Raw genomic sequence first — 27,966 nt, 5'->3', positions numbered from 1 at the left:
GCTCAGCGTTAATTAAAATTAGACGAGTGGGAAAATTGAGCAAGAGGTGTTAAACTTCTCCATTATTGCCCTCGATGGTCCGAGGTTTGCAGTCGGACTTTCCGAAAACCCACTTGGGATGGTGGCCAGCGAAAGGCCGGACTTCCTTAAACCGCAATGCAACTATAATGAGCAGCCTCTGTCACTGACGCCATGGCAATAATTCCTTGACGACCACATCTGACAGCAAAAGCAACAGCCAGAGGCCCAAGTTGGCCAATTTGCTCCCTAGTTTTCCATTCAAATATTGACAATGAAAATCAGGGGTAAAGCAGACTCGCCCTGGAGCCTTAATGTTTGCAGTCGCATTAATATTGACACTTGCCCAAAAAAACATCACTAGGCATGTAAGGTGAAAAAGATATGTTAACAGCTACGAAAATTCAATTCAAGACTTTGTTTTTGGTTTAAAAAGTTTTCAAGAATCCCGCTTTGTTTATGGCTGCTGTATACCTCAGTGCCAACGCTGAAAAGCAAAACCAGGCACCGAATCCAGTGTGGCAGTTCACCACCTTCCCCAGCTTGGGGTCACAGTCCACAAGATAAAACTATCTGTTCCAGTATCCGTCTGCAGCATAAAAATGTCTTTGAGCATAAAGCTATAGCACAGAACCCGCCCAGGTTCAGCTAATGGCTTGACCACTGGCCCTTAAGGCCTTAAACAACACAACCCCAGCCCAGCCGGAATCTAACGCAAACTTAATTAATTTATTCCCAGCAAACAGCTGAGTGAGACAAACAAGCCAAGCCTGCACATCAGCAATCAGTCATCCACATCTTTCTCGATTTCTGGTGCCACAGATCGTCGGACTTGGCCGGCACCTACCATTTCCCGAAAAGAAATGTTGCGTAGAAAGCGAAACCGAGTGCTTCCAGACAAAGAATTGCAATATATAAGCACACCATATATATATATATATATACACACACATAATACATAACATGCAGTACGCACACTACAGTCCAGCAGGCATAGGCAAGGTAAATTATTGAATCAGTCTCAAACTCGCTTCCAATCATAGACGCACCATGCAGCAACATACTATAAACATTGTCATAGCTAGAGTTCAACTGGCAAAAGCATATATATGTAATCTACCATATATAACTACCGCGAGAAAACGTAGCAGATACAACTGCCTCTCCAGCATCACCACAGGTAGGAAACCTGCCATGAAAACAAAACGAATATGAGACGCTCCATTCACGGCAGAAGTGATCTTCTGCAAGAGATGTGTGTAGGGAAAACAAAATTAACAAAATAGCCAGTATGGATGCCTTACATTTTTCGCTGTCAACACACCACACTGATAATAACCATAGCTTCTCATTAAGCACCAGCTGCCATGAGCAGCTCATCAAGGCTCCAGATATCCCCATTGCTTGCCCCATCCTGTGGAATATCAGTTTGCTCCATTGATGCATCTGTTGAGCTGCTCTCAACATAAGGCAATGGCTGAAAGTTCATCTCAGGATCAAAACCAGCCATGACTTGTGCGAGACTGGGCGCACCATTTCCCTGAAGCATGGCTACACCATAGTTGTTCCTCATTCTCTTTGACACTCCACCTTGCATGTAAGATGCTGGTATAACATTATTGGGAGCAAAGACTGAGGTGTAGTCTGAGGTCATGGTGTCATCGTCCCACCCAAAGTCAGAAGAGCCATAGGAGTTGCTGCTCTGGTCAGAGAGCATGTTAGTTGCAGATCTCTTACGGGGCACCAGAGGTTTCACTGAAGGGAGGAAACTGGCACCCTCAGCTGGCTTCACAGGAACCTTATTGTCATTGAACGCAAACATTGCGAACAAATCATTGTTGTCATTGCTCAGGTTATTGAAAACCTCATCAGCACAGGCCTTTGGGGGTAGAGCTAGCTTTGTTGCATTCGCAGCAGTTGGCTTTGCAGTTGACTTCTGAGCACCTGGCACTTCATCAGGAAAATTGACCTTCGCTTTTCTTCCACGGATCTTGCGAGCTTCAGCATCATATGCCCTAGCTGCCTCCTCAGCAGTGTTGTAAGTTCCAAGCCAAACACGGACACCCTTGCTAGGGTCTCTGATTTCAGCTGCCCATTTGCCCCAAGGGCGCTGGCGGATTCCCCTGTATTGATTCTTCCGGTTGCGCTTTACCGAGTTAGCAGTAGGTCTATCTCCTTGAACATCCTTTGGAGTCATCACACCATCTATAATAAAGGCTGTCTATCAATCTATCTCAACAAAACATATGGAATAGGCATGTAAAGAAGTTAACATATACTTGTATGAGCAGATAATTAAGAACACATACAGAAGAACTACAATAGCTAGTTAGCCACAGATAGTAAAAATACAATCAATATTGGCATAAGGACAAATCATTATCGAAAGGCATGGTAATCTAGTATGCAATATTGTTATTGAATTATCCCAGAATCTAGAAAAAGGATCCCACACTTCAATAGATGATGAATCTATGTATTATAATAGATTGATTTATATGTTAGTCATGGTTTCCCGTTTTATGTCCCAGTTTCACGAAATTACATCATCAGATAAAAAGCAGGTGACCAGGAGATGGACACCATCCACACCTAGCATGAATTGTTTGTAATCAACAAACAAGTACTCTACTTTGTAGGTAGTTTGTTCGGGTAGCTGAATTGGAGAATAGTTAGCAAACAACAAAGAGGTTGAAGCATAAATGATCTCCTTTTCTCAGACAACTGAAGAGTAGAAGCAATCTCTGGTACACAAATTGCCCATGAGCATATGCTGCCAATAAAACAGCTTGTTGCACTACAAGAAGAACATATAGTAATTTTCCAGATCTATTGCAATCAGTGACCTTTGAAGATCCATCGAGATCTTCAATTAACACAGATTAGAATACCTTTTTTAACTAATTAACTTCAGAATCATGAACATGTAAATTAGAAATTAGAAGCAATTAAATTCTTGTCTTGACCCCCCCCCCCCCCCCCCCCCCCAAAAAAAAAAAGGAAAAAGATATTAGCATAACCTGGATTTAAACAATAAAATTGACAGATAAAGAAGTTCAGAACTAAAGCTAACCATCTGGAACGAGATGACAGTTAACAAGGAAAAATTCCAGAAATTATTCTGAAATTAACTAAACATCAGTCTGAGTAAGACGCCCAATCTGAATACAACTAAACTCAACATACCCTAACAAGACATGTACTTATTTTCATAATTGTTCAATAGATCATTTATGTTAATCGTAAAATCATAAAAAATAATCAACAAATCTGCTCTGCTTAAATCTGGAGTTAGCACAATGATATAGATAACACAGAGCAAAGCACATGGACTACCTTACGAACTAGTAGTAAATAATTTCTCCATTTGTAGCATAATAATATGTTACTCCAGACAGAGCAGCTAGCGGATTGCATACGAAGTACCAAGGCAGCCATCAGTTCCCACTGAAAGCCTGAACAGCCTTGCCCACTCCATGCTAAGGCTAACCAAAAGAATAGAATTTAAATTTCGTCTTGCAGCTAGAAGCCCTGTTTGGCAGCACCCGCAGCTCCATGGAACCCCGATTTTCTCCTCATCATCCAAAGGAGATTCGAGAAACAGCGCCGCAAAAGAGGTCATCTTTCTTTCGCCCGTCTAAGCACTTAAGCAGTGTGTGTGCCATATATAACGAGAGAGAAAAATTTAGCGACTTTAATGCGGTGCTCAGTGCTCACCAACTGCAGGGCGCGGCGCCTTAGCCGCGGCGGCGAAGGCAAACCTCGCCGGCTCCGGCGGAGGAAGCTCCTGGACCTCGTCCTCCCCGCCTTCGCCGGCGCCGTCCACGTCATCCTCGCTGAGGCCGCGCTCGAACTCGCGGAAGTCGGCCTCGAAGTCCTCCTCCTCCTCCTGGGGCGCTCCCTTCTTGCCGGGCCCCGGCCACAGCAGGTCCGCCGTCACACGCCGCTGCTGTTTCTTCTTGGCGGCCGCCGCCGCCACCCCGGACGGCGGGATGAAACCCGAGAGGATGGCGCCGCCGCACATCGCCGCAGCGCAGCGGGGTGGTGGTGGATGGATTATTGGTGTGGCGGACCGGGGGAGTGGAGGGCACGAGCGGCACAGTGACGAGCTGGGAGAAAAGGAGGCCAGGCAAGATCTTGGCTTTGGCTGCCCCTCTGGCTCTCGGTGAGCGAAGGAGTGGGGGTGGGAGGCGGAGTTGGGGAGATGGTAGCTGGCCACGCTACTACTTATAATCGGAAGCGACGCTGACGCACTACTGGACAGAGACACCAAAGGAGATAGCTGCGGTGGGGCCCGCGCCACTCGCCTCGCGTGTGCTGCTCTTGTTTCGGCGCATTCTTCTTCTTTCTTTACCCACCCTGGTAAATAGTACTTACTTTTACCTCCAACGATGCTTCCTTCCTCTTGTACCGAAGCAAAAGGTCATTATTATATACTAAATAAAGTAGGTGTTTATTTATTTATTATATAAGAGAGAGAAAGGAGCACTAACCCCCCCTAAAACACGTGACAGTTCTGACCAAAGCATGATTACCATGGTGATATGTTTCTAGATGAATAACTAAAGTGCCATTATAAAGGTTATTTAAATAGTTCTAAAATACACCCTCCGATCCATTTTATCTGACGCAAGTTAGAATGACCGGTCTCCTAAATTATACTTTAACCATTCATTTATTTTATATTATACTATTTACGCTTGTTATGGGGGTATGGCCCCCGGTATCCACAAGACAAGCCGCACCATCAGAGGTGGTCCAGCCCACAAGATCAAGGCATGCACGGTGCTGCTCGGCGTGCACCGCAAGATATTATATAGTACCAAATATGATACTTTCCTTCTAACCCTATCCCTCCAGAGTATATAAGGAGAGGTAGGGGTCCCCTAGTGGATAAGGATCTACATGGTCATCCAGATCAATACAATACACCAAAGACACAGGACATAGGGTATTACGTCGATGAGACGGCCCGAACCTGTTTAAATCGCTGTCTCTGCGCCTTGTGTCACCGTCCGGTTCCTGATTACGCGCACCCCCACCGATAAATCTACCATCGCGGGATACCCCTCGGTGGACTGCCAAGCATCTTTTGTCGACAGTTGGCGCGCCAGGTAGGGGTTGTGCGTGCTGATCCATGGCGAACCAGATGGAATCTCAAGACTTACGCCCTGGCGAGATCGACTTTCATCTTGCCCGCGACGTCTACACGGAGATTTGCTGCCGAACTCAAGTCGTCGTGCGAAGACCAACCGCCCAGATCAAAAACTCACCGCCCGCCGGGTGCTCGCCGTCAACGCCGACTAGATAACGCCATACGCCTCCGACCATATGTTATGTCTAAAGCTAAGTCACGCTTTAATATTTTCTTAAATATTATCCAATCTCCGTATATCGCCATAATATTTCTCCGAGCTGTTTTCTCCATATTTGCTCTCCAAACATTTTTCTGAACCCCCAAACAGTCATGTTGACGCTCGGATGTCCCCAGAGACGGCTCTGTCTTCGGCTCCTCCTACACGTGCACGAACGTCTGCCCTCTGCGTTATGGGTGGTCGGCAGCGGCTCCTTAGCGACACTTTGTTCTTCCTACACGCACACGGGCTCCGCGCTTCGCGTTATGGTTAATGGGCTAGCTAGGGCTGGAGACTCAGCTACACACTAGCTGGTCGGGCGGTTTATATTAAATATAAATACATCTTCACACCAACTGATCACAGAGCTACATACGCTATTTCATCGCCATTGCTGATTTTTCTCCGGAGTTCATATATTTGTACATCATGTACTACCCGTTCTACATATTTGTATTGAAGGATCATCGTCCAGGTGATCGGACCACCTGGTACTCGGACTTCTCCACCGATCAACTGGTCGGACCGCTAGGTTTATGGACTTCGTCGCCGACCAGTTGATCGGACTGTTCGCCGGTCGCTTCTACTCAATGCTCACTTAGCCGCCAACCAGTTGACCAGACTGTTCGTCACTCGTGCTTCATCGTCAGATACGCCGGGGACTCCTTGGTGCTCGGACGTCGCCAACTACGTCGGTTACTCCTCGGCGCTCGGTTTCTTCGTGCTCGAGGACTAAGTGGGCGCACTTCACCTTTCGGACATTGCCAGCGACGCCGGGGACTCCTCGGTGCTCAAACCTCGCCAGCTACGCCGGGGACTCCTCGGTGCTCGGACATCGCCAGCTACATCGGGGACTCCTCGGTGCTCGGACCTCGCCAGCTACGCCGGGAACTCCTCGGTGCTCGGACATCGCCAGCGACGCCGGGGACTCCTCGGTGCTCGGACATCGCCAGCTATGCCGGAGACTCCTTCGCTGCTTGGACGTTGCCAGCTACGTCGGGGACTCCTCGATGCTCGGACATCGCCAGCTACGCCGGGGGCTCCCTTGATGGTCGGATCTTACTACGTCTCATCGGTGTGCTATCAAGCTGCTCCATGCTGGTCGGATCAGGGTGCTGATCTTGGGCAGCACGTCTGGGATCTTGATACGCGCATGTCAGACGACGTCGACAAGCTTTCAGGCTTCTTCTTTTTTATCCTGCTACGAGATTAATTCTTCATCTTCCCGCAGGCTCGAGGACTAAGTGGGCACACTTCACCTTGTGGTGAATGTGCGCTTTTCGATTCGGGGCTCCGCCCGTGGACTGGTTGCCTGCTCGGCCGGTCTTCTGCCTTCCTTCTACTTTCTGACTCTGGCACCACGTGACCACATCACCTACTGTCAGGCTCGGGGACTAGCTATGGGGGTATAGCCACCGGTATCCACAAGACAAGACATAGGCCGCACCATCAGCCCACAAGATCAAGGCGTGCACGACGCTGCTGGCGTGCACCGCAAGATATTGTATAGTACCAAATATGATACTTTTCTTGTAACCCTACCCCTCCAGAATATATAAGGAGAGGCAGGGGTCCCCTAGTGGACAGGGATCTACATGGTCATCCAGATCAATACAATACACTAAAGATACAGGACGTAGAGTATTATGTCGATGAGACGGTCCGAACTTATCTAAATCGTTATCTATGCGCCTTGTGTCACTATCCGGTTCCTGATTACGCGCACCTCCACCGATAAATCTACCATCGCAGATACCCCTCGGTAGACTGTCGAGCATCTTTTATCGATACTTATAAACTTATAATCATTGGATAGTATAATTTCTTATAAATCTAATCATATAAAGTTTATATTATAATAGTTAAAAATTATTAGCCTAATTATATGTCAAAGTTTTTAAAGTTTGAATCTTCATATGCGCGTGCATCAGATAAAATTAACCGGAGGGAGTATTCTTATAATAAAATATCGAAATACCAAGTATTTGGAAACAGAGATTGGCTTGCATGGTACAGTTGTTTTAGGCCCGGTTTGGATGAAAAAAAATTAAATTATTGGAGAAATACCACGGAACTAGAGTATAATTACTTCTCAAAAAAATTGCTTGACAAAATTTCTCCTAAATTTAATTTGGAAGCTGTTCTAGAAGCTCGGTCAAACGTGTCCTTATTACCTTATACTCCGTACAATACTAGCATCAGAGCAGTCGTCATAAGAAATACTACAAGGTGTTACTCGTGACGGTAAACGGGTTGCTCAAAGTTAGCTTCGCTTTCGATAAAAGATCCTTTTAGTTCAGTTATTTAGTCACAAACACTAGCTGTTCATGTGACGAGGCTCTAGCTAGCCTGTGCTGCCGTGTAGCACGACTATCTTGCTGGTCTACAGTACGCTCGTCCTTGCTTTGCGCTTGGCTGGGGCTGGCCACTCATGAATGACAATCTTGCTGGTCTCAATCGCGTGCATGTTCGGTTTCTCTGTTTGGGACGGGATTCCTGGCAGAGACGACGTTCCTGAGCACAAAGAGGAAACGAAACCGGCCGGCCAGCCGGCCGAGATGGCGCGGCGACTGACAACGCACAGCGCAGGCAGGAAACCTACACTAAACTATGGGCCTCCCAAGGCAGTTTTGGAGTTTTGGAGCGCGCGGCTCGGCTGGCCGGCGGTCGACGCGTTTGTGTTGGTGCTGGGGCCGGTGCCTAACCAAATTAGAAACTCCATGTGTCGAAGAAATATAGTGGCTAGCCTATCCAGAGTTTACCCACGATAGTTGATGAATAGACGTAGATACCCGTGATGCGAACAGAGACATAAGATATAAGATTTATAAAGGATTAGGCCGTCAGTTTGACGTAATACCTTATATCCTGTGTTCTGTTATTTTGTATTGATTGTGTATCAGATTCGATATCTCGTCTTGAGGATCCATGTCTCTCCTTATATATTCTGGAGGGATAGGGTTACAAGGAAAATATTATATTTGGTATTATACAATAAACCACATATTTTTATAGCCTTGCGGTGCACGCCTTGATCTTGTGGGCTGGACCACCTTTGATGGTGTGGCCCATGTCTTGTCTTATGGGTACCGGGGGTATATCCCCCACAGCTAGTCACCGAACGCCTTGTATCATTTGAGCAACGTAGTCTTAAACAAGTCCGAGCAGTTTGATGTGAAGCTGACCAGTTTAACAAGTGATCTGAGCGATTGAAGTCGAAGCCGACCAGTTTAACTGATGATTCGAGCAGTGGAAGTCGAAGCCGACTAGTTTAACTAGTGATCCAAGCGGTGAAAGTCGAAACCGACCAGTTTAAGTGGTGATTCGAGCGATGGAAGTAGAAACCGACCGATTTAACTGGTTAGGAGACCTCGAACTTAGCCAAGTAAGGCTTGCCGAAAGGATATAAGGGGCTCAAGATTAATTTTAAAAATTATTCACCTCAGATGAAGTGTAGCCACTTAGACTTCATTTGCGAGGTCAAATGATTATCATCCGTGACTTAGCTAATAAGAAGGGTAAATCAGGAAATAAGTACTACATTCACCATCAGGTGAAGTGTAGCCACTTAGTCTCCGAGCCTACTGAAAGATGAAGAATGAATCTTATAGCAGGCTCAAAGAAAATACGTCTGAAAGCATGCCGACGTCATCTGACATGTGCGTATCAAGACCCAAAAGTGCTGCCCAAGATCAACACCATGATCCGAATAGCATGGAGCAACTTGATAGCACACCGATGAGACGTAGCGAGATCCGATCGCCAAGAGAGTCCCCAGCTTAGCTGGCGACTCTTGCACAAAAAATTCAAACGCTGAGTCCTCAGCTTAGCTAGCAACGCTTGCATGAAGAATCCAAACGCCGGGGAGTCCCCAGCTTAGCTGGCAAGCCCCCAACATGGCTACGATGAAGCGATGGATAATCCGACCAGTTGGTTGGCGAAGAATTGAGCACCGAGCAGCCCAACGAACTGGTCGGTGACGAAGTGAGCGTCGAGTAGAAGTAAATGCCGAACAGTCCAACTAACTGGTCGGCGATGAAGTCCATTCACCTAGCGGTCCGACCGGCTGATCGGTGGAGAAAACAGCGACGGAGCTTGCCGGAGACATCGATCTTAGGTGAAGTGTACACACTTAGGCTTCGTTCGCGAACTCAGATGATCAGCATCCATGACTTAGTCAAGGAGGATGTTAGTATTGATACATGCGTCGTAAGGTGCAATGTATACATTGTAGTCCCCGAGCCTGACTGTCGACGAAATATGGTCGACAGTCTACCTAGGGGTATGCTCAAGGTAGTAGATTATTGGTAGACAGGTGCGTAAGCTATGAACGAGATGGTGACGCAAGACAGACACAAGGTTTTATCTAGGTTCGGCCGTCTTGAAGGCGTAATACCTACGTCCTGCGTCTGATTGTATTGCTGTGTGTAAATGAGATGATTTTTTAGAGGGGTCCCCTGCCCGCCTTATATAGTCTGGGGGCAGGGTTACATATCCGGAAACTAATCCCAACCAGTTACAATTGCCATAGGTGGCCGGATAAGGATTCCTATTCTAACTGACCAGGATCTTGGTTGATCTCTAAGTCTGCCTTGATTCCTTACGTGGAACTCCGAGCAGATCGGCTGGGTCATGCGTCGTCTTCTAGTGGGTCGGACCCCCTGGTCCGGGCCGGCCCAAACCTAGCCGTAAGGGTATAGGGGTTAATACCCCCACAGCTAGTCCCCGAGCACCATGTATTATGTTGCGACACGCCGTTTGATCTTCTTTGGCTAATGCGGTCTGTCTTCATGTCATCTCCAACTGGTTGAAACATTGACCAAGCAAATATGTTAGTATTCTAGTCAGCACAGAGAGCAGTAGACCACGATTATAGCCGAAGATTCCAGTTGTCCGAAGAATGTATGGTGCTCTAAAGAAAAAAGAAAAAGATTTCTTTCCTGATCAAGTGTGCCCACTTGTATTTCTAAAAAGAAATGTAAGTGACCCTTGTACAGTAGTAGTTATGGCCAACGGTCAGAGCGTAGGGGTCGATAAAATAAGCACATTCACCGCAAGGTGAAGTGTGCCCACTTAGTCCCGAGCCTGGTAGTAGGTGACGTAGACACGTGGTGCCAGGGTCTAAAAAGAATTCCTAGTTAAGTTGAGAATCCAATCGTCGTACAAGCGATACGAGCTGCACCGACAGGTGCATCGTACCGATGTAGTCTCCGAGCTTGCTGGAAGGCGAGGTATCAACCTTGTAGCAAGGTCTAAGTGAGAAAAAAATAAAAGCATCTCAACTGTATGTAAGTACAAATCACATGTACCTGAGGAGAGTGGTCCTCGAGCAATGGTCGGAGAGTGGTCGGGGCAGTCCCCGAGCGCAGCATGGGGAAAACGATGAATCCCTGAGATTAACCGTAGTCGGGACAGTCCCTGAGCACAAAGGTAGTCAGGACAGTCCCCGAGCATGAGGGCGGTCGAGACAGTCTCGAGCATGAGAGTGGTCGGAACAGTCCCCGAGCATGATGGTGGTCGGGACAGTCCCCGAACACAAGGATAGTCACGACAGTCCCCGAGTACGAGGGTGGTCGGGACAGTCCCCAAGCACAAAAGTGTCGATGAAATACGAATGACCCAGCTGGACTTGTCGGTGAAAATAATTGGCGATATTAACCTGTGTGGAGGTGCGACACCACCCGTACAAGGAACGTCGTCAACAAGTCAGCTAGGAGCGCCATCATCTTCAAGCCAACCGGCGAAGCCTGTGGTCTCGACCAGCCAGGCATCAGTGGGGCCATCTTCTTCAGCTCAATCAATGCTAGAGTCCCCGAGACCCGAGCACGATGTCAGGCCCAGCAAGCAGCAGGCGCCACGTGCCCCAACCAGCCAATAGTGTAGGCTATAGCTATAGAAGAAGATGTAGTTGGGTTATTGTAAACTTGGATCTTTTTAGGCAAGCTTGTAATAACGTACTTGTATATCAACATAAGCTTGTTTGTTTTGTAGAAAACATGTTTAAGCTCGGATATCATGTTGATGTAAGTAAGTTAGAACATGTTGGCGTTCTTTTTAGTTATACCAGTTTAGTCAACACGCCATCCTAAAAGGTTTGTATGGCCCTAGTTTGTCTCATGGTCGGAGTGTGAGGTGCATAGCTTGTGCATACGTAGAAACACACAAGTCAAACCAGAGAGCACCTGCTGATCACCCGTAGCGTAGAGAGCGGATCCCATGCATGCGTTGGGAGGAACCGGAGACAGGGCCTACTCCGAGAACCCGAGAAGGAATGGTGGTCGATTTTAACTGGTAGAGTTAGAATAACAATAGACTTCAAAGTGACACATTAGAGTGGTCGGAGAAATCATAATAGCTTTATTGAAATAAATCAAAAGTACAAGAGGGGTACATATCTTAGTAGCTAAGCATAGAAACACCTAAGCTTGTCGATGTGCTAGGAATTGGGTACGTATGTGCCGTCTAGGTGAGCTAACCTGTAAGATGTAGGGCGTGTAACCTCCTTGATCATGAAGGGTCCTTCCCATGGGGTTGCGAGTTTGTGGACACTAGCCTGATTCGTCTTCCACTTTAGGACCAGGTCCCCGACCACGAAGAACCGCTCCTTGACGTTCTTATTGTAGTACTTGCGCAAAACAGCAAGGTATTTGGCTGTACGTACGCAAGAATCAAGCCGCTTCTCTTCTGCACTATTCACTTCTAGCTCCCGCACTTCATTGGCCTTGTCTTCGTCAAAGTTCTCTACCCGTGCTGATCTAAAGACTATATCTGCTGGGAGCACTGCCTCAGCACCATAAACCATAAAGTATGGCGATACGCCAGTATTGTGACTAGGCTAGGTTCTAAGACCCCAGACCACGGCAGGTAACTCTTTGAGCCATCTTCCAGGAGCTTTGTCATTCTCTCTGTACATTCTCTTCTTAAGTGCATCTAGAATCATACCATTTGCCCGCTCAACCTATCCATTAGCTCTAGGGTGTGCCACCGAGACGTATTTTACTACTATGCTCCTTTTATCGTAGAAGTCCCAAAAACGTTCCTGGTGAACTGAGTACCCAGATCAGTGATGATGCTATGGGGTATGTTGAAGCGATGGATGACCTGGTCGAGGAACGCGATAGTCTTTTCTGAAGATGCCTTGACTAGGGGCATGTACTCTATCCACTTGGAGAATTTATCGATCAGCACAAAGACGCATGTAAATTTTCTAGGGGCCGGTTTGAAAGGCCCGATCATATCCAATCCCCAGCATGCGAAGGGCTAAGAGGCTGGTATAGTCTGAATCTCATGTGCTGGTACGTGGATTCTCTTGGCAAAAAACTAACAACCTTCACAATGGCGGACTAGCTTCTCTACATCGGCTATGGCTGATGGCCAATAGAACCCTGCTCGGAAAGCCTTACCAACTAGCGTTCTCAAGGCCACATGGTTGCCGTAGGAGCCAGAGTGGATTTTGTCTAGGAGATGTTCACAATCCTCCTGGGTTATACACTTCATCAAGATTTCTTCCTTCGCGTTCTTGTGCCACAATTTGCCATCGACGAGCAGATACTACTTACTGCGATGCATTAGGCATTTGTTTTTTGTCCAATCGGTGTAACCGCTACCATCTATTAGGTACTTGATAAAAGGTACTGTAACAGAACCGACCAATTATATGAAATTAAGTAAGAAAATCATCCGCCAGAGCAGACAATTTAGCAAACTTAAGCCCATATAATCCGGTAGTCTGTGAAATCATGAAGGATTTCAAACCAACTTTCATTCCAGCTAAGATCATAATAAGTTTAGCGGTCACCATCACATATTACATAAAAGTTTGCATCTTAGATACATCAGAGTTTAACATAGTTATTACAAAACAAGTTCGAATAAAAGTAGCGGAAGCCATTTGTTCAAACCACACACACACTCACACGAAGTTCAAATACAGTGCCAGCGAATGATCATCTCCAACAAAAGCATCAGACAAGACGTAAGGAATGACCATGCCCATGGTCCTAAGCACCACCCATTGTAGGATAAAGACAGTTGATACAGTAGCCGTAATACATCTGCCCATCTGCAACAAGTGGGAATAAAACCCTGAGTATGAGAAGATACTCAGCTATACTTACCCGACATAACCGAAAATAAGTGACACCAAGGATTATGAAGGGCTTTATAGTAGGGTAGCTGACTCATTTGCAAAAAGAAGCATTTTTAGCATTTCAAGACCCTTTTTAAAAGCATTATTGTCAAGTTAATTATTATTAACCTGTTGACTAGATTTGCACCTATACTAGAGCAACCATGTGATTAAGCAGATAATGATAACCAATGATCATTAAACAACTTCCATATTGTCATATTCATTATAACTGTCTAAGGGTTCCATCAACATTACTATGATGAAGTCACTCAAGTCAAATGCTCACTATCTAGGAGCGATGGCGATTCGAATCGATTCCTAACCAGCTGGTGATTTATTCCTTACACAAACCTCACTCATCCACTAAAGTGAGATATTGATCACCGAGTCAACTATCTAGGAATCTTGAGTTTGCCAGGAACCACATGTACCCATGGGCTGACCGACTACACTTTGGTCTTATCATCTCGCCCCCGTGTCCTACCACACCTGCTCCGGCACAGTGCACTGCGGGCAATCTACTCGGCCCGAATAATCTCCCAGCTTCGCGGTTGGAAGGTACTTTATATGGCCAACTAAATGTAAGGCATGCGTTCAACATGACTCGAGGCCCAACAACGGTCGGTCCTTAATCGACACAGATGGAAAGTACTACAGTCTAAAACTCTGCAAGTCTCCGTCCGGTCTCAACTTCATTTAACACTTAGTTATACTATGACTTCATAGTCATCCAAGTAGATCCAGGTAACCACATATAGCTCGTAGGTGACAGAAAATCACCCGACTTCTACCGGTCTAAGCCAGCTAAGCATTGACTCGACTGCGGATACCAGGGTAACAAGGATATAGTATAACAAAGGTAAACAAGGTATAATACAGCAACGGTTGCAAACAACTCCTGAACGTAATGCATCAATTAAAGTAAAGCATTTAATTAATACTTGCAAACCGGGAGAAAATGCTCCGGGGCTTGCCTCTCTCGAAGGAGCTCGGGCGGTGATCGGGGCACTCTGGAAGTTCCTCAACGTCCTCCTCGTCGGCTTCGGGCACTTCCTGTGGCTGCACCTCGAATTGCTCCTCGGGCTCCTCGGGTATGACGAATGGGTTCTCGGTTTGCGATCCTATATGATGCAATGTGCATAAGCGCTTATGCAATTGGTGCATCGAATGAGATGAATACAATGGATATGTTTGAATGCAAGGTAGTCAACATCATCCAAGAACATATACTACAAGCACATGTCATCTACTGTATTCTCTTCTACTACTAATATGCTAAATCAATACATCTTATTCAATGCTTCAAAGATACACCAAAGCTTCACTAATTTCTTAATCACACATAAAGCAACACTTGATTAAACCCTAATTAATAATAGGTTTGAATAGTAACATCTATTTTTATTGCTTAGAAAAATCTTAGAAAATTACCATAGCACATTACTACCCTAAGTAGTCTACTATCAGATTTTCATGGTATTTGAATGAGTGGATTAGCCTACACAAAAATAGCAAGCTATGGCATGATTATGAACATGAAAATACTTTGTACTGTGAAAAGTGTCAAACAACAGAGTTATCATTTTTCCTATGATCTTCATAGCATACAATCACTGTACAAAAATTATCACATGCATGTTTTATACAAAGTTTGCTCTCTAGCTAAAATAACAAAAATCAGCCATTAAAGGCACTTGAACTACACCTCAAAATTTTTCTTCAGCACATGCATGACACATATTTTTCCTAGGAAGTACATTACATAAGAAGATCAACAAACTTGGAATCATATTTTTCTGAAGCCTATAGGTTTTTCTACATATTTTTCAAGTTATCAGCAATATCCATGATTAAATAAAGTTCTACAGAAAAGTATCTCAAAAATGACATACAATAATTTTCCCAAGTAGATCTGGTGATAAGGAACCTAGAAAAATTTATTTCAATAGATTTGGAGCAAATTTGAGTATCCAAACATTTTTCAAACCATTTCTCTTTTCAAATAATAAAGAAAAATTGAAAACAAACACCCTATTGCTACTGGGCCGGCCCGTGGGAATCAGCCGGCCCACGACCACACTTGGCCTGCATGGCCCGTGCGACGGGAAAGGGAGGCGGCATGGCTAGGCGTCGGCCCATGGCCTCTCGGCCTAGCTCGGTCGAGGCGAAGGCCACGCCGGCGTCGTGACGTCGCGGCGGCGCGGCTCGGCCATGAGGCCGGCGGCCATTACTGGCCATGCCAGAGCAAGCGAGCAAGCGCATGCAGTTCATGAGAAGCTGGCGAATGCGGGCAGGTAGCTAGGCAGGGAGGAGAAAGGGAGGAAGAGTGCCTTCCACGGCGGCCGAGCACGGCGGCGCCATGGCCGACGGTAGCGAGGCATGAGAAGGCGCTACTTGGGCTCAACAGTCGGCACAAGCGCGAGCACCAAGTGCCAGAGAGCGAGGCAGAGCTGCTGGCGCTCGATTGCTGGCCGGGGTAGAGGAGAGGTGGCGAATTTGCCTGGCGGGCTACGGTGGCCGCGGCGAGGGGGAGAGAGCGAGCTCGGCGCGGGCGGAGAAGAGAGGAAGCGCGAGAGAGCGAAGGTGAGCGCAGCGGCTTCAACAGAAGTAGGCGGGCGCATGGGAGCGGGTGTAGGCCAGCTATGATGCGCGGCGGCGTCGACAGCGCATGGCCGCCACGCGACGGGCTTGCTCTGCCATGGTTGGGACACGGCGCGGCACGTCAGCAAGCAGGCGAGCGCGGAGGCAGGCCAGGCGCGGTGCTGGGCTGGGCTGGGCCAAGGCGAGGCGCGCAGCATGGTGGGAGGCTCGCTGCTGCAGGCCGGGCCGGCTTCGGCCATGGGCCGGAAACGAGGTGGCGGCCCATGAAATGAGGGAAGCCTTTTTCAATTTATATTTTCAAGAAATTTTTAAATACGAGCTTTCAAATATCATTTTGAGCAAGAAAATGACATCTTTTGAAAATGTACCAAAAATGAAAATTGATTAGAATGTAATTCTCTACAACTTTGCTTTTATGACCAAAGCCAAATTCTTGATAGATTTTGAATTCTAAAATTAAAGTCAATTTTAACTCAAAACCCTAATTTTGGGAGAATTATTTTTAAAAGCAAAATTTGGCAATAATTCAAATACAAACCTTGCTCCAAAAATTGTGCTAAACAGTTCTAGATGATTTACCATGATAGCCAAATATGTTTTACTAGCCTAGCAAACATAATTAGGGCAAAATAACTCTTAAACAGGTGTATGCAACATTGATGTTTCACGAACATGTTTCATATGTTTCGAAGCAGTGTTTCAGTTGTTATTTACATGATTAGGCATGTATGATTAGGATGCTTTATGATGCATGATTTGCAGTGCCTAAATGCTGGCATAACACCGGGGTGTTACAGCCCTCCTCCCTTATAAAAATCTCATCCCAAGATTTGGGTTACGAACCATTTGTTATAAAAATCTTCATAAGCTTTTTGTAGATATTCTCCTGTTTCCCAAGTTGCATCTCCCTCATCATGATGATCCCACCATATCTTGTATGTTTTCACCACACTATTCTGAGTAGCACGTTCTTTAGTGTCTAACACATAGACTGGTTGTTCACGGTACACCAAATCTGATTTGAGTTGGATACCTCGAGGTTCTATTCTTTCCTCCGGAACACGCAAACATTTCTTGAGATGTGATACATGGAAAACTCGGAAAACGGTACTCATTGTCTTAGGTAACTCTAACTTGTTGGCTATCGGACCTCTTCGTTCCAGGATCTTGTATGGTCCTATGAATCTAGCGGCAAGCTTTCTTCGGACTCCAAACCTTTTCTTCTTCATTGGTGTGACTTTCAGATAAATATAGTCACCAACTTCAAACACAAGGGGTCTCCTTCTTTGTCTGCATAACTTTTCTGACGTGATTGGGCCGCCTTCATATTCTGCTGAATAATATGAACTTTCTTCTCGGCTTCTTCTACAAAGTCAATGCCATAATACATTCTATCTCTAGGCTCGACCCAATTCAATGGTGTTCTACATTTTCTGCCATATAAAGCTTCGAATGGAGCCATCTTGATGCTTTCTTGATAACTATTATTATAAGAAAACTCAGCTAATGGTAACCATGACTCCCATGATCCCTTAGAAGACAATACACATGCTCTTAACATATCCTCCAAAATAGCATTCACTCATTCAGTCTGACCATCTATGTGAGGATGATAAGTGGTACTACGAATCAAACTAGTTCCTAAGCCTTTGTGTAAATGTTCCCAAAAGTGAGCCATGAACTAGGGCCCTCTATCAGATACTATGGTCTTTGGTATACCATGCAACCTCATAATTTCTGTGATATACTTCTCGGCATATTGAGGTGGTCGATAAGTTGTCTTGACAGGTAGGAAATGAGCGGTCTTAGTAAGACAATCCATAATTACCCAAATCGAATCATGTCCTTTTTGAGTAGTGGGCAAACCCGAGATAAAATCCATACTAATATTGTCCCACTTCCAACTAGGGACTGACAAGGGTTGCAACATGTCGACAGGTTTCGTATGAATAGCTTTCACTCTACAACATGTGTCACATCTGGCAACATATGTTGTAATTTCTTTCTTCATTTTGGTCCACCAATAATGAGACCTTAGTTCTTGATACATCTTACTACTTTCGGGATGGATAGATAGCTTAGAAAGGTGAGCTTCATCCATGAGTTTATTCCTAAGCTCTCGATCCTTGGGAACCACAAGACGGTCATCAAACCACAACACGCCTAGTTCATCCACTTTAAAGTGCTGAGACGACTTTTCTTTTATTGTCTCTTTGATGTGGAATATTCCCTTGTTAGTTCTCTAGCCTTCTATTATCTTACTCTCCAAAGAGCAACTAATCTGAATACTATGTAACACAGCAGGATGCATCAGATCGAACCCATCTTCAAGTAATGGCTGCACATTCAAGTAATGTGACTTTCTGCTCAAAGCATCTGTCACTACATTGGCTTTTCTAGGATGATATTGCACATTCGAGTTGTAATCCTTGATCAATTCCAATCATCTGCGCTGTCTCATGTTCAGCTCTGGTTGGGTAAAGATGTACTTAAGACTCTTGTGATCCGTGAAAATGTTGCACACATTACCAAGTAGATAATGTCTCCATATTTTTAGGGAATGCACAACTGCCACAAGTTCAAGATCATGTGTTGGATAGTTGACCTCGTGCTTTCTCAATTGACGTGAAGCATAAGCAATGACTCTCCTTTCTTGCATAAGAACACAGCCCAATCCAGTCTTCGATGCGTCGCAAAACACATCAAATGGTTTCTCGATATCTGGTTGTGCTAAAACAGGAGTAGTGGTCAACAGTTTCCGCAAAGTGTGGAAAGCTGCTTCACACTCCTCTGTCCACACAAACTTGTGATCCTTCTGTAGCAGACTTGTCATCGGTTTGGCAATCTTTGAGAAGTCTGATATAAAGCGACGGTAATAACCCGCTAGTCCTAAGAAACTTCTAATCTCAGGAACTGTGGTCGGTGCTTTCTAATTCATAACCTCTTGCACCTTACTAGGATCGAATGAAACTCCATTTTTGATAGAATGTGACAAAGGAAAGGAACTTTCTTCAACCAGAATTTGCATTTGCTAAACTTAGCATAGAGTTGATGATCCCGAAGTCTAGTCAAGACAATTCTCAGATGCTCTTCATGATCCTTCTCGTTCTCGGAGTATACCAGAATGTCATCGATGAACACCACCACAAACTTATCCAATTCTGGTGTAACACCTCGGGTGTTAGCCTTGCATAACTTGACTTGCATAACATGAGCATGAGCATCAAGCATTCATAAATCATCAATTACAATTGAAACATTTGATCAAAACATATGAAACATTTCTTGTTATTTCATGTTTCTTGGAACATATGCATATGATCTTGTACAAATGAATGCAAGTGGGTAATGCTAGTCACTAAAACACCTTAGCTATACTTAGGTTAGCAAAAGGAACCTTGTTCATGAAGGCCATATTTCATGATCAAGCATTTGAGTGTTATTTCATGTGTTGGGCTGAATAGCTATATGAGTGACTACTACATGAAATGCTTAAATGACCTTGCAAATTGTTTTGACATGCTTAGAGTATCATCATGAACAACTTTGGTATTTAGTGCTAGGGCTAGTTTGGTCATTTAGCCATGGTTTGAATGTGCATCATGATTTCAAAGTGACAAGTTTGACTAAAGTTGAACTAGGTGTTAGAGACCTTGCATGGAGGAGTTCACTAAAGCAAAGTTGTAGTGTTTGACATAAGGAACAACTTTTATTTTTGGGTCATGGACTGATTTTGCTTCTAACATGCTTGAATGGGTCCCACAAAAACCAGCAAATCCAGCCTTCAACACTTAGGAAATTTTTCGAAGTATTTGATCAACTGGCCGACTGACAGCCAAGGTTGGGCACGAGATTACTCCGTCTATGTTGCGAATTAGCATGAGGTGATTGAACAACATTTGTAGCTGGTACTTAGGACTACGAAAGTCATTTAGATCATTTACGAGTTGGAGCCACCGATTAGCCAATAAACCGTTTCGAAAACGCGCTGTCAGGCACTGATCGGGACTTAACTGACGAACTGAATCGCGGCGTCATGGCCGACCGGCTTCAGGCTTCGCACGCCGCGTGGCGCGGGAAATGGCCGCGCGTCGCCGCCGGTCTGTCCGCGCAGGCCACGCCGCGCCCGAGCGCGCCTTCATCACGCCAGCGCCCGCCCGAGCCTTTCCGCGCCTCCATTTGCTTCGCCTCGGCTTTTCTTCCTCGCAGCAGCAGCCGCCGAGCGCCCACAGCTCCGCCGTCGCCATAGCCGCGCGCAGCTCGTGCCTGGCCACTTCCGCACCACCGTGATAGCTCCACCGTCTCCCCAGCACCCCATTGTTTCTCCCCGTGCCCGCTGACAAAGCCCGGTAAGCCACCGCAGTGCGTGTAGGCTCGCCGGAGTTCCGCCGTGAGCCCCGTCGTCGTGGCCACGCCGCCACAGTCCTCCTCCCGCTCCGTTAGCTAGCGCGCTAGGTTCCCCAGCGTTCATAGATGCTTGTCCACGCGTTGATTTGAACCACCGTAGCCCACACCGGCGTTTCACCGTCGACCTGCACCTTCACCCCACCATGGCCGCCGCCGTAGCCGCTAGCTCCGATGAGAAGGCCACCCAGGTAGCTCAATAGCTCCGCTAAGTCGAGTAGGTCATCGTGTGATGATGTCACCGCCGGCGAGTTCGCCGTCGTCGAGCTCTGGCCGCGCCAGCACCGCGCAGCGCCGCTGCCCTGTTCCGTGTCACTGACGCGTGGGGTCCCCTGACCAGCGGGTCCCACCTGTCAGCGACAGCAGTAGAGAGGGCTAACTCATTTTGAATCCAGTTTTTGATTTGTTTTGTTATTTTTGTATCTGCAGATTGGTAGCTCCAAAAATGTTGAAATAAATATGGTTGTGTTCCTTAGGAAGTGTAGTATTTAGGAAAAATATGTTCTTGGTTTCAACAGTAGAAATTTCTGGAGATTTAAATAGGGATTTCAAATGTGCTTTTGAATGCATTTAAATTTGTTTATTTTATATCTAGAGTTCCTGTGCTCCAAAAATTATGAAATTTTTGTGGTAGGCTATTCTTGTCATACATGAGCTTGGATAAAAATTTGAGAACCAGTGCATGTGTAGATCTTTAGTTATAGATTTTTCTTTTATAAATAGTTAATCCTTGCATGAATTTTTATAAATTAATTATAAGTCCAAAATTCATGAAATTTGTTGGAGATGATACTAGTACCATATGGATGTTAAGAAAAATAAGAAATCTGTTGCTTGACACTTTTCAATAGGATTTTCCATTTATGCTATTTCAAGCCTTGCTTCCTTATCATTTTTGTATAGGATGTTCTACTTAGTAAAATGACATGAAATTTTTATAGTAGCCCTTTGATAGCATTATTAAGGCTCTGTAAATTTTTGAGAATTTATTCAGCACATCTGTTATATATTTATTATTTAACCTAGATATCTAAATAAAATAATAAAAGCAATTTAATAAATAGTTTGGGCCTTGCCATTATATTATCTTAACTATGTTTGGTATGCTTAAACTGTTAGTAGGTTCTAGGTTGTCAATTTGTGAATGATTACATGAAGTAGAGGTGTTATTACTTTATATTGCATGTTAAGTCATTTCCGGACTGATTCTAGAATATGATGAGTTGCATGTTGAAACTGATGTGGACTGTAAAAATGGTTAATAACAAAGTTGTAGAAAATTTGATAAGCTTTCCAGAAAGTCCAGGATCACTAGATTTGGAATTGTAGAACTCCAGTTATGAGTGAAACAAGTAGATATTGTTTATGGCATAGTCGATGCATTGTAGAAGTAGTTAAGTAGTAAGCGAGAAGAGATATGCACCTACTCAAACAACGCGATGCACGTGTTAACATTATGCATTCGTAATACTCATACCATACTCATGCATCTAGGATCGGAGGAAGAAATCACGTTGCTGGAATTCGAAGAAGCAGAGGAAGGGAACCCGCAGGAGAATCCGCAAGTCCCCGCTCCCGAAGGCGTGGAGCAGAACCCTGAAGAGCTTCCGGAGTGCCCTGACCATCGTCCTACTTCCTTTCTGCGAGGCAAGCCCCGGAGCATTATAAGTCTCCCAGTAATTTACAAATGTTTACTTACGTATTTATGATTGATGCATTAGGTTATAAGAGTTGAATGAAACCACTTGATGCATGTACATTCCTTGTCCAGATATTAACCCTTTAACCGGTATAGGTCCAGGATCGAATATATGCTTAGCCATGCTTAGACCGGTAGAAGTCGGGTGATGTCCTGTCACCTGCGAGATATAGGTGGATACCGGAGCACGGTTGGCTATATCTGCTATCGTGGAACGGAACCATGTGGTAAAAGTAAATTGAGACCGGACGGGAGGTCGATAGGGAAGCAACAAGGCATGGAGGTCTTGGGTGTGGACTTATCCCCGTCTGTGTCGATCAAGGACCGTACCGTTGTTGGAACTTCTGACAAGATTGAATGCATGCCTCTCACTTAGCTGGCCGGATAACTCGTTCCGACCGCGAAGCCGAGTAATTCAACTCAGGCCGGGAATCGTTCTGTTGTGCGCTCCTTCCGGGGAACGATCAGACTGAGCCCAAGGGCAGGTTTGGCCTGAGCATCCTGGCATCTGGTGTTCCAGATTGTGCGGCGCAGTACGAACCCGCGAAATGTGTACCGGAGTTGTACCAAAGGTGACCTAAGACTATCGTGGCTGATAGATCTGGGTTTGTGTTAGGAATAAATTCCCAGCTGGTGAAAATCGATTCGAATCGCCGTCTCTCCTGGATAGTGAGAAACTTGGCTAGCTCCAACACCGTAGTAACTGTGTTATGAAACATGATGGTTCAAATGAATATGGAATTACAATATCTGCTATGGTTACTATTGTGTGATTCTAAATAATATACCACATGTTTGGCATAGGAGAGTTGCTAACCTAGAAATGGATAGTTATAATTAACTTGATAAAAGAATCACAAGTGTACAAAGATTAATTGCCTTTTTCGCAAAAATGTTGTCAAGTTACGTCCACTTATACAGCCTTGCATAATCCTTGGAGTCATTTTATTTCTGGTTCATGACGGGTAAGTCTAGCTGAGTACCTTCTCGTACTCAGGGTTTATTTTCCCATTGTTGCAGATGGCACTGTGTATCATGGTTATTGCAAGAGTTGCTTCTATCCCGCTGTGGATGAGGAGTAAGCCATGGGCAGGCTTCCTTAGTAATTCCTATCTTTGCTTTTGTGGACCGTGATCTGGTTTGGCACTGTATTAAACTATGTTGGAAAAACTTTATCTCGAACTTATTTGCTTCCGCTTTGTTTATCAAACTTGTTTTGTAATAACTTTTATTCGTACTCTGATGATGAAAAGTATCTGTGAACTTTATGTAATTTGTGGCATGCATGTTGAATCCTGTACGATCTTGGTTGTTGTAAATCGTTTATCGAGACCCGTCGTGGTACTCGACGGACTACCGGGTTTATATGGGTTCAAGTATGACAGTGTGACCGCTTGCGGATTGCCATTATACTTGTATTCTTATAAATTGGTCGGTTCTGCGACAGCTGGTATCAGAGCAGGATTCAACGTTAATTGTCACAAGAGTATTTAAAACAAAAGTTTTTGTTTCCGAAAACCCTTCTCTAGCAACTAATAGTTATATAATAGGTATTTGAAATCTAAAGTGTGCCAATGATCACTTTCCTTATGCCCAGATTAAGGACTATTAGGTGGCTATTTAAGTACTAACATGGGGGTTTTTACTTCGTCGTCCATACGGCGTGCTATAGTATGGATGCCATTCACTTGAGTGGTAATGTATGGATCAAATGCCTCTACGCCAAGGTAAGATGAGTATATGACCGCAAGATGTGAGCGTGCGGTCGGGAAGAGTTAGTTCTGGTACGGCTATGTATGCATGCTTGCATGTGTATATGGTACGTATTTAATTGTGGGTTTAAATTATTGTTGGGTAGATTGATACGGAAGTATATGTATGGGGATACATATATGGAAGTATTTACAATTACATTCTGCATATTCTTTATGGGTTTAGGGCTGAAATGAAATTTTATGCAGGTACACTAACAACGAAACGTGTAGCTCGACTAGTTACGCTATTTATGAGAGAACGTATGTATGCCACCGTGTCTACCGTTAGAAACAAATTTTTCCTAAGTTTGTGAGGACGTATGGCACGAGCATGCATCATGTTAAACTATCATTCACATAATTACAATTGTTCCTCCCCTTATAAGATTCTTACTCGGTTATGTAACTCTTATCCATTATGGCATTGTCTCACCAAAGGGTACATGTTGATGGTGCAGATGGCACGCACCAAGCAGACTGCTCGCAAGTCCACCGGAGGCAGAGCTCCTAGCCGTCAGCTCGCTCCACGTACCCGTCAACGTCACACGTTCCTTGGAGAGTTTGGGATGCCTACACTTTTATGGAGAGTGCTCAGCTATGTAGGCTATCCTGATGGAATGGAACCCTGCTACTTCTGGGCGAATGAGCGGTTGGGAGAAGGTCTCTTAGTTACTGTGGAGGCCGTTGTCCGCCCCCGAGGTGACGATTCTGAGTGGACAGGCTGGTGTTATGAGTCGACTGGTAGGACTGCTGAAGAAGCAGCTGGCAGGGCAGCTTTTGGGATCCTGAGGGATATCATGGATCGTTTTCCTCAGGAGCTGGCAGCCGCTTTGGTTGGAGTCTTTCCAAGAGGTAACCCCTCCACTGACTCATGGCAGCAGGCAAGAGGAAGACCCTTGGAAATTGGTGCCGCAGAAAGGCAGAACAGCGATAACCCTGCAATGAGCGCCATGTTTGCAATGATGAGGGTGTTAGATGGAGTTGAAGGTAGCCTCAGACGTGTGTCTGGTGCTCTTGGTCATGCCCGCGAGGACCGACGTCAGCTTCAGAGGGAGCACGATGCCGAGATTGAAAGGCTCACCGAAGAGATGACTAGGTTAACTCATCAGCGGAATGCAGCCTGGTCCAGGGAAGATGTCCTGAGAGCCCGACAATTCGAGCTGGGACAGCAGCTGGCCAATGCGGAAGAATACAACGATAATCTGCATGAAGAGGTTCACCTACTGCACAATCAGCTCCACCCTTATGTACCACCTGGAGCCGCAGAAATGGATCTAGAAGGGTACGAGGAAGAAGAAGAAGTGGCACCTGAAGCAGAAATAGAACCTGGGGAAGAAGATGATTCTGCATCTGACCTCGATAGTGATCATGATGAGGATTAGATCACTTAGCATGTAGTGGGAAGACTAATGTATCACCTTTATTTATGTAATGGACCTGTAGTCCAAATTGGCATTGGTAACCAGACTATCATGTAATGTTAATCGCACGTTGGGTAAACGTCAATGCAATTCCAGTTCTTTGTCGGTAATCACGCTTTAAATTGCATGCGTTATGAGCACGATAAGTGGTCAAATTGGTGATGTCATGTTGCGAGAATGAATTATTATGCCTCTGTTTTTATTGTGCTTTTGAGAATTTTCTCCAGTAATTTCAGTTTGGCATGAATACCTAATTCATCTGCAATCTCTTGGCATCGACCAATAATCGCTTATTGTTGCAACTTCGCAGATGACGCGCACCCGTGCTGGAGCTAGTAGCGGTCAGGATGGCAACCAGGATGATTTGCCACCCCCACCGCCACCGTCTGCTCAGGAGTTCTTTACCCAGTTCTTGGGTAGCCAGAGGACAATGGAAGAAGCTTTGCGCCTCATCGCGCAAAACACTGCTCGTGGCCACCCACATCAACCAGGGGCCGAGCCAAATCAGCACAGTACATTCAAGGAGTTTTTGGACACGAAGCCTCCGATCTTCAAAGTGGCTGAGGAACCACTGCAGGCCGATGAGTGGCTGAATACCATCGAGCAGAAATTTCGTCTGCTAAGGGTCACCAAGCACCTCAAAGCTGAATATGCTTCTCATCAGCTGCAAGGACCAGCAGGAATCTGGTGGACGCACTTTCTGTCGTCTCTGCCTGCTAATGCGAGAGTGACCTGGGATCAATTCAAGCTGGCTTTTAGGGGACACCATATTCCCCCGGGCCTGATGCGCATGAAAGCAGCCGAATTTATGAGGCTCACTCAGGGAACCAAGTCACTCACAGAATATATGCACGCATTCAACAACTTGTCAAGATATGCTCCCGGTTTCGTGGATACAGAAGAGAAAAAGATTGAGAGTTTCAAGCGAGGGTTGGGTACCAAACTAATGAAGACTATGGCAAATTCTCGATGTGCCACGTACAATGAGTTTATTAGTGATGCCTTGACCCAAGAAAACCACAACAACATGCATGCAGTTGCTAAAGGTCGCAAGAGGGCCTATGAGGCCGGTGCATCCGGATCTTTCCAGTCAAAAGCGCCTATCACAGCTAGGCCACAATTCCATCCACCTGCACCTAAGTTCAGGCCCCCACCACCGAAAGCTCAGAATAACAGGCCACAGAAACCGTTTCGTAAGGCGTTCACTATTGCCTTACCAAAAGGGAATGGTAATCAGGACAGCTCCACCGGATTCAAAAGTAATCAACCTTGTTTCAACTGCAACCAACTAGGTCATTGGTCCAAGGAGTGCCCCCACCCCAAGAGGAATGGCAACCCAAATCAGAACAATCAAAGGCAGATGAATGCCAGGGCACGTCAGGGACAAGTGCATTATACCGCTGTGGAGGAAGTGCCCGCCGGAGAAGTTGTCACGGCTGGTATGTTTCTTGTCAACAAACACCCCGCTGTTGTTTTATTTGATTCAGGAGCTTCTCATTCATTTATGAGTCAAGCATTTGCATCTAGACATGATCAAGAAATAATTGAAGTAAGTAAAGGGGGTTTTAACATAAGTTCAGCAGGGGGAACTGTTACTACCAAAAAGATAGTCAAAAATGTACTCATTTTGATACAAGGGCGGGAGTACACCACAGATTTGATAATATTGCCGGGGTTGTCGATAAGTGTAATCTTAGGCATGAATTGGATGAAGTATCATGGTGCTCTTATTGACACTAGCACCCGTACTATCATGTTGAGAGAACCCACGGGAGGGAATGCTTTTCTAGTTCCACTCTCCCGCGATTTCGAACCCCAACATTTAGCCTGTGCTATCCAAGCCACCACCATATGTGATATCCCAGTGGTTTGTGAGTTTCCGGATGTATTTCCAGAGGAATTACCAGGTCTACCACCAGGATAGGGATGTGGAATTTAAGATCGAATTAGTGCCAGGTACCGCACCCATATCCAGAAGGCCCTATAGAATGCCACCCAATGAGTTAGCAGAACTTAAAGTTCAATTGCAAGATCTATTGGACAAAGGTCTTATCCAACCTAGCTCATCTCCGTGGGGATGTCCAGCATTGTTTGTGAAAAAGAAGGATAAGTCACTGAGGATGTGTGTAGATTACAGACCACTCAATGCTGTGACCATCAAGAACAAATATCCGTTACCCCGCATCGACATCTTGTTCGATCAGCTAGCGAAGGCAAAAGTATTCTCCAAAATTGACTTAAGATCAGGTTACCATCAGATAAAGATCAGACCGGAGGATATACCTGAAGACTGCTTTCTCTACTAGGTACGGCTTATACGAGTATTTGGTTATGTCTTTCGGACTAACAAATGCTCCAGCCTACTTTATGTACCTAATGAACTCGGTATTCATGCCCGAACTTGATAAGTTCGTGGTTGTGTTTATTGATGACATATTAATTTACTCAGAAAATGAGTCAGACCATGAAGAGCATCTGCGGATTGTCCTATCCAGACTGAGGGAGCATAAGCTATATGCCAAGTTTAGCAAATGTGAATTTTGGATGAGCAAAGTGCCTTTCTTAGGTCACATTTTATCCAGAG

The 27,966-nt window shown here is 45.4% G+C and overlaps 1 protein-coding gene across 1 annotated transcript; it reads right to left on the bottom strand.

Moving 5' to 3' along the window:
- Positions 1-923: 923 nt before the first annotated feature.
- On the bottom strand, positions 924-4,216 carry LOC136541978 (ethylene-responsive transcription factor 1-like). Its single transcript, XM_066534186.1, has 3 exons — positions 3,736-4,216; positions 1,323-2,223; positions 924-1,207 (listed from the first exon to the last, which is right to left on the bottom strand). The coding sequence occupies exons 1-2, from the start codon at positions 4,040-4,042 to the stop codon at positions 1,370-1,372; spliced, it is 1,161 nt and encodes a 386-aa protein (XP_066390283.1). The 5' UTR covers positions 4,043-4,216; the 3' UTR covers positions 924-1,207; positions 1,323-1,369.
- Positions 4,217-27,966: the final 23,750 nt, after the last annotated feature.

This window comes from Miscanthus floridulus, chromosome 3, assembly GCF_019320115.1.
Source record: "Miscanthus floridulus cultivar M001 chromosome 3, ASM1932011v1, whole genome shotgun sequence".
NCBI lineage: Eukaryota > Viridiplantae > Streptophyta > Magnoliopsida > Poales > Poaceae > Miscanthus > Miscanthus floridulus.
Note: the sequence above shows the minus strand (reverse complement) of the source record. Positions and strands in the feature narration are given on the sequence as shown.

What these genes read in the sequence shown, in the direction of transcription:
- LOC136541978 (XM_066534186.1), bottom strand. Translation starts at nt 4,042, where the DNA reads ATGTGCGGCGGCGCCATCCTCTCGGGTTTCATCCCGCCGTCCGGGGTG. An exon ending in GGCGCCGCGCCCTGCAGTTG is followed by an intron (nt 2,224 to 3,735) that starts GTGAGCACTGAG and finishes CCTTTATTATAG; the next exon opens with ATGGTGTGATGACTCCAAAG.